The sequence below is a fragment of the Leiobunum rupestre genome, chromosome 8 (assembly GCF_980474605.1).
Source record: "Leiobunum rupestre chromosome 8, qqLeiRupe1.1.hap1, whole genome shotgun sequence".
In the NCBI taxonomy this organism is placed as follows: Eukaryota; Metazoa; Arthropoda; class Arachnida; order Opiliones; family Sclerosomatidae; genus Leiobunum; species Leiobunum rupestre.
This window is the reverse complement of record NC_143391.1, coordinates 6,166,796-6,182,021: the sequence shown is the minus strand read 5'-3', so window position 1 is coordinate 6,182,021 and position 15,226 is coordinate 6,166,796. Positions and strand designations below refer to the sequence as shown.

Sequence of the window (15,226 nt, the reverse complement as noted above, 5' to 3'; positions counted from 1 at the left end):
TTGCTTAAATAGGTATTTAAACACAAAATTAAACCATCTATTTTCCCATCTTTTTATTCGTTTTCTTGGCATTTACATTTTTTTCCTTGGCCATGTGCCTATATTTTTTTACAGACTGCCTTTTAGTATTAACAAGTTCATCATCAAAACTAGATTTATTTTTCTTTTTCATTTTACTTTGAGCATTAACTGGTTCATTAATTGTTCGGATCCTTTTTTGTTTCTGAGAGCGTTTGGAAAATCTCGCTTGAAATAAAGCCACTTTTTCTAATTCTCTTGACACTCTATCATTGGCATTATCACTTTTCACATTACCTCTATTGTCTTTTCCCTTTCTTGGCACTTTGGGTTCCAGACGCATAGAATTTTGGGTTTGTTTCCTTTCTTTCGCAGTTTGAAACCAACTTCTCTTTCCCATTGATTGGTTAGGTCTTTTTTCCATTAAAGACTGAGCTTTTTTTATTTGATTTTCACTATTCTCCAGAGCCTGTTCTACTTTTTCGCTGTTTAAAGACTGAAAAACTTGATTTTCAAGACTTTTAATCTTATTTTGAAATTCAGTTATAACATCTTGCGGAATAATTCGTTGTTTGATGATATTCCTTGATTTCTTTAATATATCTTTTAACATTTTTCTTTCAGATTCTCCAATAAGAGAAAGTGCCCTTCCTCCCCGACCGGCCCTTGCTGTTCTTCCTACTCTATGAATATAATGTTGAGTTGTGTTTGGCATTGTGAAATTAATCACTGTTTTAACATCCTTTATATCCAATCCTCTGGCAGCAACATCGGTAGCAACTAAAACATTGGCTTCTTCTTCTTGAAATTTACGAAGAGCCTCTAATCTTTTCACTTGATTCAAATTTCCATGAAGCTCCTCTGATAAAATTCCTAGATGTTGTAGTAGCAAATTCAGGCGATGAACTTGTTTTTTAGTCTGTACAAAAACCATTGTGCGATTTCCAAAAGTTCTGCAAATTAAAGCAGCTAATACAGCTTCTCTATCCCCCTCTCTGTGAGGTCTTATTCGAATAAATTCCTGTCTGAGGTTCCAAGCTACATCAGTATTGCTGTTAGTGAACAGTTTCACAGGGTTTTTTAACGAAACAGCAGCTAAATCTTTAACTTCTTCGGTCATAGTGGCTGAAAACAGCATGGTCTGTCTTCTAGGAGAACACTGATCTATAATTTCTTTCATTTGTGAAGCAAAAAATTCATCAAGCATCCTGTCAGCTTCATCTAGTATCAAAACTTCGATGCTTTGTAATGTAAAACTAGGAGTGTTTTGCAGATGATCTATCAAACGACCAGGAGTAGCAATAACTATATCAGGCAATTTTCTCAAAGCAGCTTCTTGGCTTTTTAAATCTAGGCCTCCAGTAGCCAAAATGATTTCTATATGAGTGAATTGGGCCAACTGCTGAGACACTTGAAATACTTGCACAGCAAGTTCTCTAGTGGGTACTAGTACCAAAACTCTCGTAACTGGATTACTTTTTGGCTTAAAAAGAAGTCTTTCAAGAACAGGTAGCATGAATGCAGCAGTTTTACCAGTGCCAGTCGCTGCACAGGCGTAAATATCTCTTCCCAACAATGCTACAGGAATGGTCGAAGCTTGGATTCTTGATGGGTAGATGTAATTCATGGCTTGAATTGCTTTTTGAAGAGGCCTAGACAAATTCATCATAAGAAAAGAAGTGTCGTCGCTTGAAAACATGTGTGAATCAGCATTCATTTCTTCAACTGGCTTGTCCGATTTAGCACCTTTTGTTTTATTTTTCTTTTCTCTTAAATGATCTTTTCTGTCGCATAAACTTTTGAACTGTTCTACGCTATCATCTTCTACACAGTCATCGTAATTATCTGTCAAATTTGGCTCCAAAACTGCTTTCTTTCCTTTTTCTTTAAAAGACTCCCAAACATTTTGTTGATGAAAATTTTCGCAAAAAAATGAATTCGTACTTAGATTCTTCTTTTTCACTGGCCTTAGAGAAGATTCTTCATTTTCACTAGAATCCTCCCCATCTGACAGGCCTTGGTCTATTTCTTCATCTTCAGTAATCGTTCTTATGAAACCTTGTTCATTGTATGGTATTTTAATTTTATTTGCCATAGTCTTGGAAAACTTTAAAAGTAATAAATAAAATAAACTTAATCTTAAATACACAATTAAAGCTTCAACCTATGGCGTCAAAGTAAGAAAGTCTTAACACGTGCTTTGTTAGCAGACGACAAAGCCACCACCGTAGAGTCCGTAGCAAAAATATTTGTAATGCGTTGCCAACTGATCGAATAGAATTATCGTACTAACACCTGAAAATTTTCGTATTTCAGTCCTATTTATCGTACTATAGTTTAATTGTAAACATATTTCTAAGAATAAACTTCGATACCAAACCCGAGGGGCTAACCACTCTTAAAAAGTCTGTACACCGCATTACTCTTAGATTACCACTGCCAAAGGCAGGGACTTCAAAGATTACGCGTAATCCCATTAGTACTGTCAAAGGTACGGCTCTGTACACCGATTACGCGGAGTGATCATCCCCTCGACCAAACCTAAGCGTCAAAACGGGTATTTTTCAACAAAGTAAATTACAAAACCTCATTCCTACTGAATTATCGTACAATTTTCAATCTCGTACAATTGTCAATATCGTACATTGTAATATCGTACATCCTTCTGAATTATCGTACAATTGCCGATATCGTACGTTGTGATATCGTACATCATACGGAAGGTGAAATTATCGTACAAAACGATAATTATCGTACAGGTTGGCCACGCTGATTTGTATAAGAGGACTAAAGACTATATAAATCCTTATAACTTAAATAGTCTTTGAAGAGGACTTAAACGTCTAGAGCTACAGTTTGGAAAACTTTCAATGGGACAGTTTTTATCAAACGAGTAAGTCCCATTATTGGTTGATAACCAGCGTTGCCAACCTGATCGAATAGAATTATCGTACCAACACCCGAAAATTATCGTATTTCAGTTTTTTTTATCGTACGCTTCAAAAATATGTAGAGGTCTGACTAGCGAGTACAAAAGGGGGGAGAAATTAAAAAAGGGATCGGTTCTTATCTCTCTTTAGACATAGAGGGATAGAGAATCATCGGCAGCGTTGCCATACGTACTATAATTATGGTACAAATACCGTTTTGCATAATATTATAAATGGTACTATTTTTTTGAGAGCGTACTATAATTTAGCGTCAAAACTGGTAGTTTTCAACAACGTACATAACAAAAACTCATTCCTACTGAATTATCGTACAATTTTCAATATCGTACGTTGTAATATCGTACACCCTACTGAATTATCGTACAATTGCCGATATCGTACGTTGTAATATCGTTCATCCTACTGAATTATCGTACAATTGGCGACATCGTACGGAAGGTGAAATTATCGTACAAAACGATAATTATCGTACAGGTTGGCAACGCTGTTGATAACGCCGTTGGGAATCTTCTGCCATAGATGCGTTCAGTAATTCCAAACTGCCTAAAATGTGCTTTCTTAAAAAAGTTATTCAAATTTTATAGCTGAGCATCCAGTGGCGTAGCTAGAGGGGTGGAGGGGGCAGCCCGCCCCGGGTGCCTCCCGTTTGGGCGTGATTTGGGGGTGACACCCGACCGTGAAAAAAATAAAAAGTTACACAAACTAGATACTAGTAAGTAGCAAACCATGATATCCGCCTCGGGTGTCACCCCATGCTATGATATCCACCCCGGGTGTCACCCATGCTAGCTACGCCAATGTGAGCATCGTGACGTCAGAGGCTGCTGTACGTCATTTTATACCCTAAAATTTTAGCGATCTCCATCAGAGGTTTCCAATAATTTACAAAATGTGGCTTCTGTGAGCAGCCGCCGACCGAAATTAAACCTGCGCTATCCTCTAGACAAAGACTACATATACACTTCGCTTACTAGACCGGCGTCTCCATACAAAAAAACTGTTAACTCTTTCACTAGTAGCACTCTGAAGCAGGCTTGGAAATAAGGTTTATTTCTAAACTGGTCTATTTGGCCAGTGACTCCCAACTCTTGAATTATTTAAGGGGTCACGTAGACCAGTTGGTTAATAATACGGTAGATAATTTTTGTTCACTGGACACTGGACCAGTGAACCCCTAGCTTTTGAATAAAAAAACTGGTCTTTGACCCAGTGACCACCACTTATTTCCAAGCCTGCTCCGAAGCGCGGGGAAAATTTTACCAGCGTCTGCTATCGTATGCAAATTGAGCCATTGAACACGCCAGTCTATTTATATATAGTCTTTGCCTCTAGATGTACCTCTAGTCCTCAACACGAAAATAATATTAGTAATGTGTTCCAATGTAGAAAACGCTACGTAACATAATAGGCTCAGGGCCGGATTAACCAATAGGCCGAATACGCCTGGGCCTAGGGCACCAAGCCTACAAGGGGCACCAAGAGGGTTGGAAAAATATAAAAGTAAAAAACTTTAATCATTTGCTTTTCACAAAATATTTTCCGGAGTAATTTTAGTAAATGCGTCCACCCCTATGAACCAAAAACGCCTGATTGTCACATTCTTTGACGGACTGCCGCCTAGCCCCTGACGACATACTAAATCTGGCAGCAAAATGAATGAATTTTCCTTCCATTTCTCAAATATAAATTGAGGAAGCGCCTAGCTCGCTTCGCTCGCTATTGAAAGGGGGCACCAAAATTAACTTGGGCCTAGGGCCCCATAAAGTCTTAATCCGGCCCTGGGTGGAATCGCGATGTACGCGCCATCTGACAAACGCATTAAACATTGTCGCCATGGCTACGACGCGAATTTTGAAAGGGGAAAAAAAGGCGATCCACTGCGCATCACGTCGTGCGCAGCGGTGGTCTTTTCGCGTTTAAATTTTTGCGTCTAAAAGCATAATTATCAGCAAAACTGGTTAAAAACTGCGCTTTTTCACATTGTAAAGAGAGATCTGGGAAAGAAATAAAATTCTCATTTCATAAGTATGTAATATTATAGTAAATATTTTATAATAATCTCGGAATAAGAGATTTTTTTACACTAAGATTTCCTCTGAGAAATGCTTAATTACTAGGAAAATGGGTTTTAGCGGTAAATCGCAAAAATTGGACTCCATCTTCAATTACTTCATATGACTTTGTGTGTAGTAAACATTTTCTGCCGGATGAAATTTACTTTCAAAATGGAAGGCACCATTTGAAAGCAAATGCTGTACCTGCACAAGTAAAAATTACCCTATACATTCTGAAATAAAAAACTAACTGAAATATGAATAATTTCTTTATTAAAACAATTTGAAAGAGCTTCCAAAAATATCTATTCCAGAACAAAGCATATTTACATCTTCTAGAGTATGCCAATTTATTGATTTTAGTAATTGTTATTTAGTTTCCCTATTTATCAGAGTTTATTTCAGAAAACTTACGGAAAAAGTGAACTACCGGAAACCACTCAATTTGACTTGACTAATACTGATAATAGTTTAAAAGACACTGAAACCAAGATTTTGGAATCTCATGTAGGCATATTTTAAACAACACTGAAATAATTAAAATTTAGTTAAACTGTGATGATTTGTAGTATTTCAGACTTACAATGATTGCGCGAAGTTAACGAGTGACTTTAAGGGTGACACGGTAGATATAGTAGATTCTTGAGATTTTTATGATTTTCCTAAAGCTGTTTAAATAACTTAAAGGAAAGGTTCAGGTTGTTTTTATTTTATGCTTAAAACATTTTACGTGTTTTAAAAATACCAAAAATGCCAATAAATAAAAAAATAATAATTTAAAATTTACCTAATTTAATTTTTAATCATTGAAAGTGCTAGCAGCCATGTTTTTGTATTTCATGCTTCTCCGCATAACACGGAGGCACAGCGACCGCATTGGTTCTAAAACTAACCAATAGTAGACTGTGTCTAGATCACGTGATACATTTTTTATTTCAAACTTCGGTGTCTTCGAGTTAGGCCTAGGTGGCAAAGTAATCAAAATGCCAGTGACCACATTCACAGCTGTTCCTCACTTCGTCGATATTTAAAATATTTTCTAACTCGATTACATTTGGTCTTCCTTGAATTTCCGCTTCATTTTGTATTCTTTTTAGTTCCCCCTCATTAAAAACAGGGTCCAAATCATACGAACTTAAATTTCTTGCCATAAATAGACGACTTAAGGTTCTACAATAATTGAAGAAGTTAAAAACCACTAAAATACTTTCATGCAAGGCTGTCTATTGGTTATTATGTGAGAGCACGGCCCCCTGCACGCGCTCGCTTCGCGTGCACTCTGCTCGCGTCACGAGCACGTGCAGGGGGCCGTGGTGAGAGAGACTACCAACGGGGTCTCGATCGAGAAACGGTTTGAAAGAATTTTTGGATTTCCTCCAAAATTTGTCTGTTGCTGACGTCACCCAGATGAGATCCCATTGATTTTCAATAGGAACTCATCTCCGTGACATCACGATGTTCGTTAGCAACGAAGTTACCAACCTTAGCCCTTAGCAACCACAGCGCATCGAGGCCATCGAGGCAACCTTTTATAGCCTAAAATTTACTAACCTTGAGAGACTACTACATAGTATTTTTTTTCCGTCGATGGTCAGAGCCAATCAGATGTTTGTGCCTTCGGGCTCTGCCGTGAAGCATATTTCAGGTATATGGCTGCGCCCATAAATTGTACTAAAATGCTAATTATTTTAATTCCATAATTAATTATGGTTTTTAAATTCTTGTTTTTTTATTTTAAAAGCATCTTGGATCTTTTAAATAAAAATAAAAATAGTAGCTGGAACTTTCCTTTAATATAATGTCAGATAAATAAAAAAAAAGTTTTTAATACGTTGCCTACGATCTGTTTTATGTTATTCCTAGTGAACATATTTACTTATTTAGTTTAAATTGTTTCTATGAGATGGCGCGACTATCGCGATAATGGCAGCCTTCTAGCTGGTACGTCCCCGCCCAATCCAATCGTGCTTCTAGTCTAATTTCTATTTCTATGGTTTTGAACCAAGGAGAATTATTATCCTCCTTGGTTCAGCTACTATTGAGGGGGCTAGGTGACGTCATTCACTCTGGGGACATTAAATTCTTGACCGAACCACTCTTTGAGCTCTGATTGGCTGAGATCTGGCTATCGTCTGCCACGGCGTTTGGTCCATTTGCCAGTTACACGGAAGCATTCTAGTTACCTCATTGAGTTGGGAATATTAATCTAGAGGTCCAATCAAAACGTCGGATTTCAGTATTTCGCGAAACAAGTTTTTAAAAATAAGAATACTGTCGTCTGCTCCCATCGGCGTTATCATTCTACCCGTGGCGCCGTCTATCTCTCAATGGTTCGTTCAAATAAGACGCGTTCAGGGTGTGTATGGTGCGAAGGCCTAGTTGTCATGTGCACCAAAATAAAGTTTATTATTTTTGAAAAAAAAAGACGCGTTTTGAAGCAAAAATATTTTTTTTCTTCAAAATAATGAATGGCGCCACGGGTCATATGATAACGTTTGATCGTCATTTTAGAGCAGACGGCACATTCATATTTTTCAAAAACTTGTTTCGCGGGGAGCAGATTTGATTGGATCTCTAGATTAATATTCCCAACTCAATGAGTTACCATGAGATTTCTATGGTCTGCTGGGTCGTCTGCAGCTAACGGCCTTCCCGTGTGCTGTGACGTCACGATTCCGTTTAACAACGAAGAAACCTGGGGTACGTTCAGCAGCGCTCATCGGACTCACCGATTACTAATCGGTGACATCGGTTTCCTACTGTACACTTTGTCGCGTTTCCGGTTTTGACGTCACGATAGTCATTGGTTACTCACCGAAGTCATCGGCTGGAAGAGTCGGTTTTTCCGATGACTGACGTCATTTCTGACGTAAAACTACTATAAAAGCTACGGCATTTTAAAAAACACCGATGACTGAATAAAAGCGTTCAGCAACTTACGGCGTCATTATGACGAAAAAGCTCATCGGTGGAAAATATCAAATCCATCGGGTTTTTTTTTCGTTGACTGCTGCTGAACGTACCCCTGCTCTTTCAATCGTTGAGTTTGTTGAGCTAACGTTGCCAACGTGACGTCCAAACCGAAAATTACAAAAACCGTTCAGTGGAAAAAAAGTAGTCAACGTTGAGACCGTTGAGCCATTATCGAAATGTACTATAATTATAGTACGGCTGGCAACGCTGTGCCGGTATTTTTCCAAAATCATCCACGTGTTCGCCTAGTTTCATCCATTCGTAGAAAAGTTTAGGCTTTTGCGCGGGAACATTGTTATTAGAGAAAGTCTCGATCATGACGTCACTATAAAAAGGTTAATACTATCCAATAAACTTCTATTATATTTTGAAGGTCGAAGAGGTCGAATATATGGTTCTCGTGAATGGTTAAACGTTTAATTTTTTAGCCAATAAAATGAATACCTCGAAATGACTCGGTCTCTCTCTAAACTCGTGAACCAAAAATTTGTTTTGGAGACAGGAATCCCGGCGTTGCCTTTCTGCTCTTTACTTTTAAGTTATTTGTAATTGCATAAAATACGACAAAGAAACAATGTCGGACCAACATCAAGTACGTAACTCTTATTAATCTCTAGTTAAATTTCCTTACTTTGACGGAAAGAATTATCATTTCTTTAATTTAGGCTGAAACGGGTGATTCTGGATCCGAATATATTAAGCTGAAGGTGGTAGGGCAGGTAAATGTTAAATTTTTTTACTAAGCCTAATTTTCGGGCCTAACTATCATTTCCTATGTTCCTTAACTATTAATGGCTGACTGACAAAGGCTAACGTGATAACTGTTATAGAATTTTCAGCAGGGTCATTCTGGATAGCTGTCACCAATTGCTTTTCATTAATCACAAACTAGCCACCAACCATTTTGTTGCGTAACTTTTATTCATAATGCCTTTGTTCTTTCAGGATAGCAATGAAATTCATTTTAGGGTGAAAATGACAACCCAAATGGGGAAGTTAAAAAAGTCATACAGTGAAAGAGTGGTAAATTTTTAATTTGTTTTTATAGGGGGTGTTTGGTTTTAAATTGACATACTTATTCAGGGTGTTCCTGTCACATCTCTAAGATTTCTTTTTGATGGTAGACGAATAAATGATGATGAAACGCCAAAGCAGGTAACATTTAATGGTCAGTATTTAAGGTAAAGTGTTAATCTAAAATTTTATCTTATTTAGCTTGAAATGGAAAATGATGATGTGATTGAAGTTTATCAAGAACAAACTGGTGGACTCGTGTAATTACTTGTTGAAGCAAATTCATAGCCAGCAAGTTTCATTTGAAGCAAAATGAAAGTCCACATTCTTTTAAAATTATCGGTATATTTTGTCAAAATGTTTGATCAATATCAGAACTGTTAAATTGATCAGTCGTGTACCTTTGCAAAAAATATCAATGCTGGCTATTTTGTACAGATGAAAAACTTTCATAAAATTTCCAAATCTCATCATTTCATTTATTAATGTACCATCATTTCATTTAATAATGTATACCACCTTTTCTTGAAGATATCTTTGTTCTTTTCTTAATACGTTGTATATGTAGAATTAAAAAAAAACATTTTATTAAATATCTGGTTATTTTTGTTTCCAAATAACAACAGGATCACTGGCAACATTGATCACAACTATCAAAGTTGGCCGTGGTAGGATTCACTTTTTCTTTGTTAAAAAGCAGAGTGAAGTCTAAAATTCCCATGAAATTGTAATTAGTAAATTAATGATTGAGGGACTTTGAATGTGTAGGAATCAAAAACTGAATTACAGCCAACTTTGATCGCGTGATCAAAGTTGGCCGTGTCTGAACATTACAAATGCATTCTAATAGGCTTATTTTGAGGTTAGGTTTGCATTGTTTGAATAAAATTAGAAAAAGAATGAACTTTAAAAATTTACAATGAACAATTTATTACTCCCTATCAGGCACATTTTTTGTTATAAAAAAAAGGTCAGCTTAATACTGAAAGCGACTTTTAATAGCACTAAGTGCTTTAAGTAAAAATAGCAATAATCCAGGCAACAAATCTCAAAAACTTGTTCTCTAAAAATAAAAAAACAGATTATGATAAATTAGAGTGACCGATTGTTTTCTCTAACTTTATTTTAAAAGTTTGTCACAAGCTTCGCGCAAAGGCTTAACGATTTTTTAAAAACAATTATTCAATATTTACAAAAAAAAAGAAAGTGCTCATTCTTTAATATTTTATACAGTAAAGACTTCACTAAGAATCGATCGAGGTTCCGAAGGTGCTTTATTGATCACAGACCTGGAGTGGGACATTCTAAGAGTTTAGAAATTAAGGGCATTTTAACGCCATTCTCGCGTTCATTATTTTACAGATTTTATCAGTCAGGTGGCCTTTTAAAATTTAATTAAATTCTTTCCCTGTAACCTTAATATAATGGTATTGATTTTAAACTGGAAAAAAAATCTCGAGTTTTGGCTTGTTGAATCTTGCAACATTTTATGTTCCTGGACTCGAGACTAGTTATTTTAAGGGCAGTTGATGACTTCTGGTAACCGTGTATAAAACTTCACAACACGAATTTCAGGTTCCTCTGCGTGACGAGGTTCTAGATTCTTTAGGTTTCTTTACACGGGTTTGTTCCTCTTTCAGCCTATCAGCTACTGAGAACCAACTCAGGGAAAAGTTACTAAGATAAAGGAAAATTAGTGGTTTTAATTTGATACCAAATAATGTTAAAACTTTAAAACTTATTACTTTGGTTTAATATCGGGAATGATACAGCCAAAAGCCACTACTGGCACAGTATCAGACACTTCAATACATTGTACTGAAAAATAAAATTTTTAAATAAAAATAAACGAAATAAATGAAAATCATTATATTACCTTCATTCGTTTGTGGAAAAAATGAAGACACTCTGTCTGCTTCCTGGTTTTTCCTAGCCTCCCTAGAAGCTAATCTACCTCGACGTAGTTTTTCATTGTGTCTTTGTTCCCTTAGTATTTGTATGTCCCACCTTTTTCTCCTCTTTTCATCAATTTCAAGCTTGGCGTGTCTTTTCAAAAAGATATCGTCATCGATATTCTAAAAGATTAAGTATAAAATAGTAATAGTTTATCGGGCGTTATTTTCTTTCAATTGTAATTACTTCTGTTCCTTCTAGTTGGTAGCAACTATTTACAGGATGAAACCTCCAGCTTGGAACTGTGGGAGAAGACATGCATTAATAAAATCCTCTCGTCTCCTGGAAAAAGCATGTTTACCTTCAATTGTAGAACACGTTTTTGTATTTTCAGGTAACGGAAAGCGAGATGAATTGTCCATTAAGGTATGATACATTTTTTCAGTCTGCATTTCATCATTAGGCCTGATTTCCGAAGATAGCCTTCTAGGTGAAATGCCTAAACATTGTGACAGTGCGTTTTTCTTGTCATTTGAATTTGTATCTATTAATTTGGACTGAGAAGCGATGTTGGAAGAAGATTTTGACCATCGGAAGTCATTTTTTAATGGGGATGAAAATTCTGATTTGGTATCCTTTTGTGACTCCCTCGAAAAGCGGCTTCTAAATTAATTAATTAGAATATTAATATAATGTTCGATTGATGCGATATGAAATTATTTACCTTTTCCGAGATCTTGAAATTGATTTAGTGTCTAGATCTTCCGATAAACCAAGGCCAACTGTAGGGGAAGTGTTGCCAATTATACGAGTGTAATTGGCATTACTCGCAGTATTCGGACTGGTTGGATTCGCATCTAAACCCATTTCAGACACTTTTCTCTTCCTGTGTTGTTCTTTCAAATAAGAGACTCGACGCTCCATACGCTCCAGGCGTACTTTTAGCTGTAAAATAAGAGATATATGTTTGATAAACTAAAATAACACATGGCATTATTATGTACAAAAAAATTGGAAAGCTAAATAAGCCTACTTCTTTTTTCAACATTATCTTTTGAGATAAATGTGACATGCCAGTGTTTAAGTTATGAATTGTTTGCATAAATGCATCCTGACTTTAAAAAAACCAAAGGACAAAGGCTCAACAACTGTAAGAAACTAGCACATGGCGCTAACTGATCATTTTATTTGTAAACAAGCAAAGACAAGCTTCGAAATTCAAAATTCGAAAATAGCTTTTTTTTGTTTTTTTTTTGACAAGGGCCAAGGTCGTAAAATCTTTGTAAAAGTAGAATCTGCGTATCAAGTCTACCAAAGTTATAAACTACACATGAAACGAGAACGCGTCATTTATATTTACTTTGATAAATATTGACTCCTTTTATTTTATCATAAATCGATAACGGCTTGCAAGTACAAAGAAAAACAATAAAACGGCAACAAAAACTGAAGTAGGCTTAGCGTGTCTTTTTAAAAAAAAGGAACCGACTTAAGCCTATTATTAGCCTTCCGCGCACATGCTTTTCGCTTTGGTTCCCGCGCAACTACCGGATGTCTTAGGATTGAAGGGGAAGGAAGAAATTTGGAAAAGGGAGAAAAATGGGTGAAAAACTCTCACCTGACGGAAATGACGCAATAGTTAAAGAACAAGAACAAAATCATTAAAAGGTCTAAGCATGCGCTCGAATGATAATGCTATAAATATTTGTTTTGACTTTTATTTTTGCCTAATTTCGGGCCGAAAACTTTGACGTTTCGAAAACATTAAATTAATTTTATTTCAAGGCAAGCTTTTGCGGCGGTGTCATTGAGCACCGCGGTAACGTTTAATTAAAATAAAAGCGCTTTTAGCGCTACTACGCCTCAGTTAACAGTTCGATCGTGGCAAAGGCCTATGAAATTATCCATGATTCAAGGTCGATGATGATAGAGTCTACTTTATGATCCTCAGACAAAACTTAGATAACGACGCCTTTTATCCCCAAACTCTCACTTTATAGACCTGAGGTGGCATACACAATATCGGCCTACGTATGTAAATTACGCCAACTGTCAAACTGACCAACTGTCAAATTTCCTACTCCATCGTTCCGGCAAAGGCCGTAGAAAATTATTATGGAAAAAGGATAGACCAAGGGCCTGGGCGTACTGGGTTTTATTTGCAAATTAAGTGTGGGTCAAAGAAATTAAAATAGCCTTAACCCGAGGAATCTTGAATAAATAAGGATTACCGATTCTTTCTCTTGTCGTAGTAAATTAACTTCGCGATCTTTTTGCGCTAATTGTTCCCTTTGCCGTTGAATAAGGTCTAGTTGCGTAAGGAGCATTTCTTTCAGTTTATGCGCCTGCTGGGCGGCATCTTCGGCCGGCACTTTCGAGATTTGGTCGGCGCCGCTACCGACGGCGACATTGCTTTGGTTATTATTGTTATTATTGCCGCTGAAATTCGCGTATATATGGTCCTTGTGGCCCTCCTCTTGTTGACATCCGCTTTCGTTGGCCAAAACCGGCGGCAAGGTGGACACTTTGTTGCCGCGAGATACGTAATTGTGGAAAGTCGTAGTGAGATCGCTCGCGAGGTTCGGCGCAGCTTTGGTTGTCATCGCAGTGCAATAATCAGAGCCCGCTAACAGTTCCGATTTCATGATATATTTTTTGTCGTCGAAAAAATCCCGCTTTTACGCGGTTTCCATTCGCGCTGGACGTCGTAAAAGCGAATTAAATTCCAAAAGTAAATTATCTCCTCGATGCAATTTTATTCAAAGTCCGCGGAAAATATTTTTTCGCCGGCTTGCGGGGTACTGCCGTTTATTTGAAGGCTGCGAACTAATGGCGGCCATGTACGTAGCTTACGTCACTTGATATCGCGTTCGTTATTGGACGAACAAAAGAAGAAATTGTTGACGTTTTCGGGTTTTTTCCTTTTATCGATTTTGACCGCTTTTTAATGCCTTTAAACATATATAGATCGTTATCCATATTTTCCCTTTCTATTTTGTTCTCTGGGCCCGTTTTCCCCTCGAAACAACGGAACTATTCCCCCGAGTGCCTTAAATGGAAAAACACTTTTAATTTTAGATGCAATTTATAAGAAACAAAGCTGAAATTCTTAATATTCTTATATTACAAAAATTTACATAAAAAACTCTTGCGTGCCTTGATAACGTCGCGAGCGAAACACCGCGAAGGTAAGGCGAATGGGGCCACTAACCCCGCAGGATATTTTTGACCTCAGTCGCGGGTGAACGTAAAGAATAGGCTCAGAGAATAATCTTTGCAACCCCTTCGGCTAGAAAGAAGACAGACCAGAATCGTGAATTTTAGTATGCATTTAAAATGTGTTATAAACCTAAGATATACCTTTAAAATATGTAAAAATTTGGTTGAGGAAGGACCACGGTCCAAAAGCTCCCACTATTAAAAGAATAAAATGAAATAGTAGTCTTTTTTCATTAATATTTTAATTTGTAAACTAACCATGGAACGGAACTATAACATTTATGATGGTTAATTTATACAATGTTTATAGATTTAAAATAAAATTGGTAAAAATAGACAGTGGCGTAGACAAGGGGAGGGTTTCCACGTCCAAACCTCCCCCCCCCCCCCCGGGTGCAGCTAGCTTTGGCGGGACTAAAATTTAATCCCCTTTCAGGTAGGTATTTTACATAGTTTGAACCCCTCCCTTGAAGGATTTCTGGCTATGCCAACTGGCCCCCGATAATTTTCGACTGTAAGTAAATAATCTACTAAATTCTATTTTGTTAATTAATTACTGGATTACATATTTTTATCTAAACTCGGCTTTAAAATCTCATCCGTCTTGGTCTATATACTCTGTAGATGTGTTTTACTAGAAGCATGAATATATTTTAGCTTTGCTTTTAACAGCATGAATGAATGCATATTTATTTACTTTTTGTTAAAGAACAAATCCCTTTTATAACAGGGAGGAAACCATAAATTTTGGTTTCACGAGTTACATACTTTAAAATATATTGGCCATAGTCAAAAACATATTGTTTACAATAATTTCGATAGAATAAGTTTGGCACAAAAAACTATAGAAATTTAGAAAAATAAAACAAAAGGTTGAATAGGACTAATAATAAAGTTATTTACAATATGTACAGCAATTTGGTGCTCAGGGAGCAGCTAACATTTAGGGGAGATAAAGTCTTCGATCAATTTCGATCCTTATTTGGGATAACTTCTACACATAAAATTTTTATTACAGTAATGAATTTCAGGAGTTTAGAACATGAATACGTAACGTTTCTTCCCACGTTGTTAGTATTTCTGTGACACTTCTAATGACGGCGT

At 36.6% G+C, this 15,226-nt stretch overlaps 3 protein-coding genes across 4 annotated transcripts; 1 reads left to right on the top strand and 2 right to left on the bottom strand.

The window, feature by feature from the left end:
- Positions 1 to 37: 37 nt before the first annotated feature.
- Positions 38 to 2,237, bottom strand: Rs1 (Dead-box helicase Rs1). Its single transcript, XM_090156664.1, has one exon. The coding sequence runs from the start codon at positions 2,111 to 2,113 to the stop codon at positions 38 to 40; it is 2,076 nt and encodes a 691-aa protein (XP_090012790.1). The 5' UTR covers positions 2,114 to 2,237.
- A 6,187-nt stretch (positions 2,238 to 8,424) lies between these two features.
- LOC149932230 (small ubiquitin-related modifier-like) lies at positions 8,425 to 9,565 on the top strand. Its single transcript, XM_090155798.1, has 5 exons — positions 8,425 to 8,588; positions 8,662 to 8,715; positions 8,942 to 9,019; positions 9,080 to 9,151; positions 9,212 to 9,565. Exons 1-5 carry the CDS (start codon positions 8,571 to 8,573, stop codon positions 9,272 to 9,274), a joined length of 285 nt encoding a protein of 94 aa, XP_090011924.1. The 5' UTR covers positions 8,425 to 8,570; the 3' UTR covers positions 9,275 to 9,565.
- A 527-nt stretch (positions 9,566 to 10,092) lies between these two features.
- msl-1 (male-specific lethal 1) lies at positions 10,093 to 13,828 on the bottom strand. 2 transcript variants are annotated; one of them, XM_090156469.1, is made up of 7 exons: positions 13,135 to 13,828; positions 11,628 to 11,848; positions 11,265 to 11,566; positions 11,150 to 11,205; positions 10,887 to 11,085; positions 10,756 to 10,828; positions 10,093 to 10,687 (listed from the first exon to the last, which is right to left on the bottom strand). In XM_090156469.1, exons 1-7 carry the CDS (start codon positions 13,546 to 13,548, stop codon positions 10,582 to 10,584), a joined length of 1,371 nt encoding a protein of 456 aa, XP_090012595.1. In that variant the 5' UTR covers positions 13,549 to 13,828; the 3' UTR covers positions 10,093 to 10,581. The 2 variants fall into 2 exon arrangements, with proteins under 2 accessions (XP_090012595.1, XP_090012596.1); XM_090156470.1 differs by lacking the exon at positions 13,135 to 13,828 and adding an exon at positions 11,937 to 12,176.
- Positions 13,829 to 15,226: the final 1,398 nt, after the last annotated feature.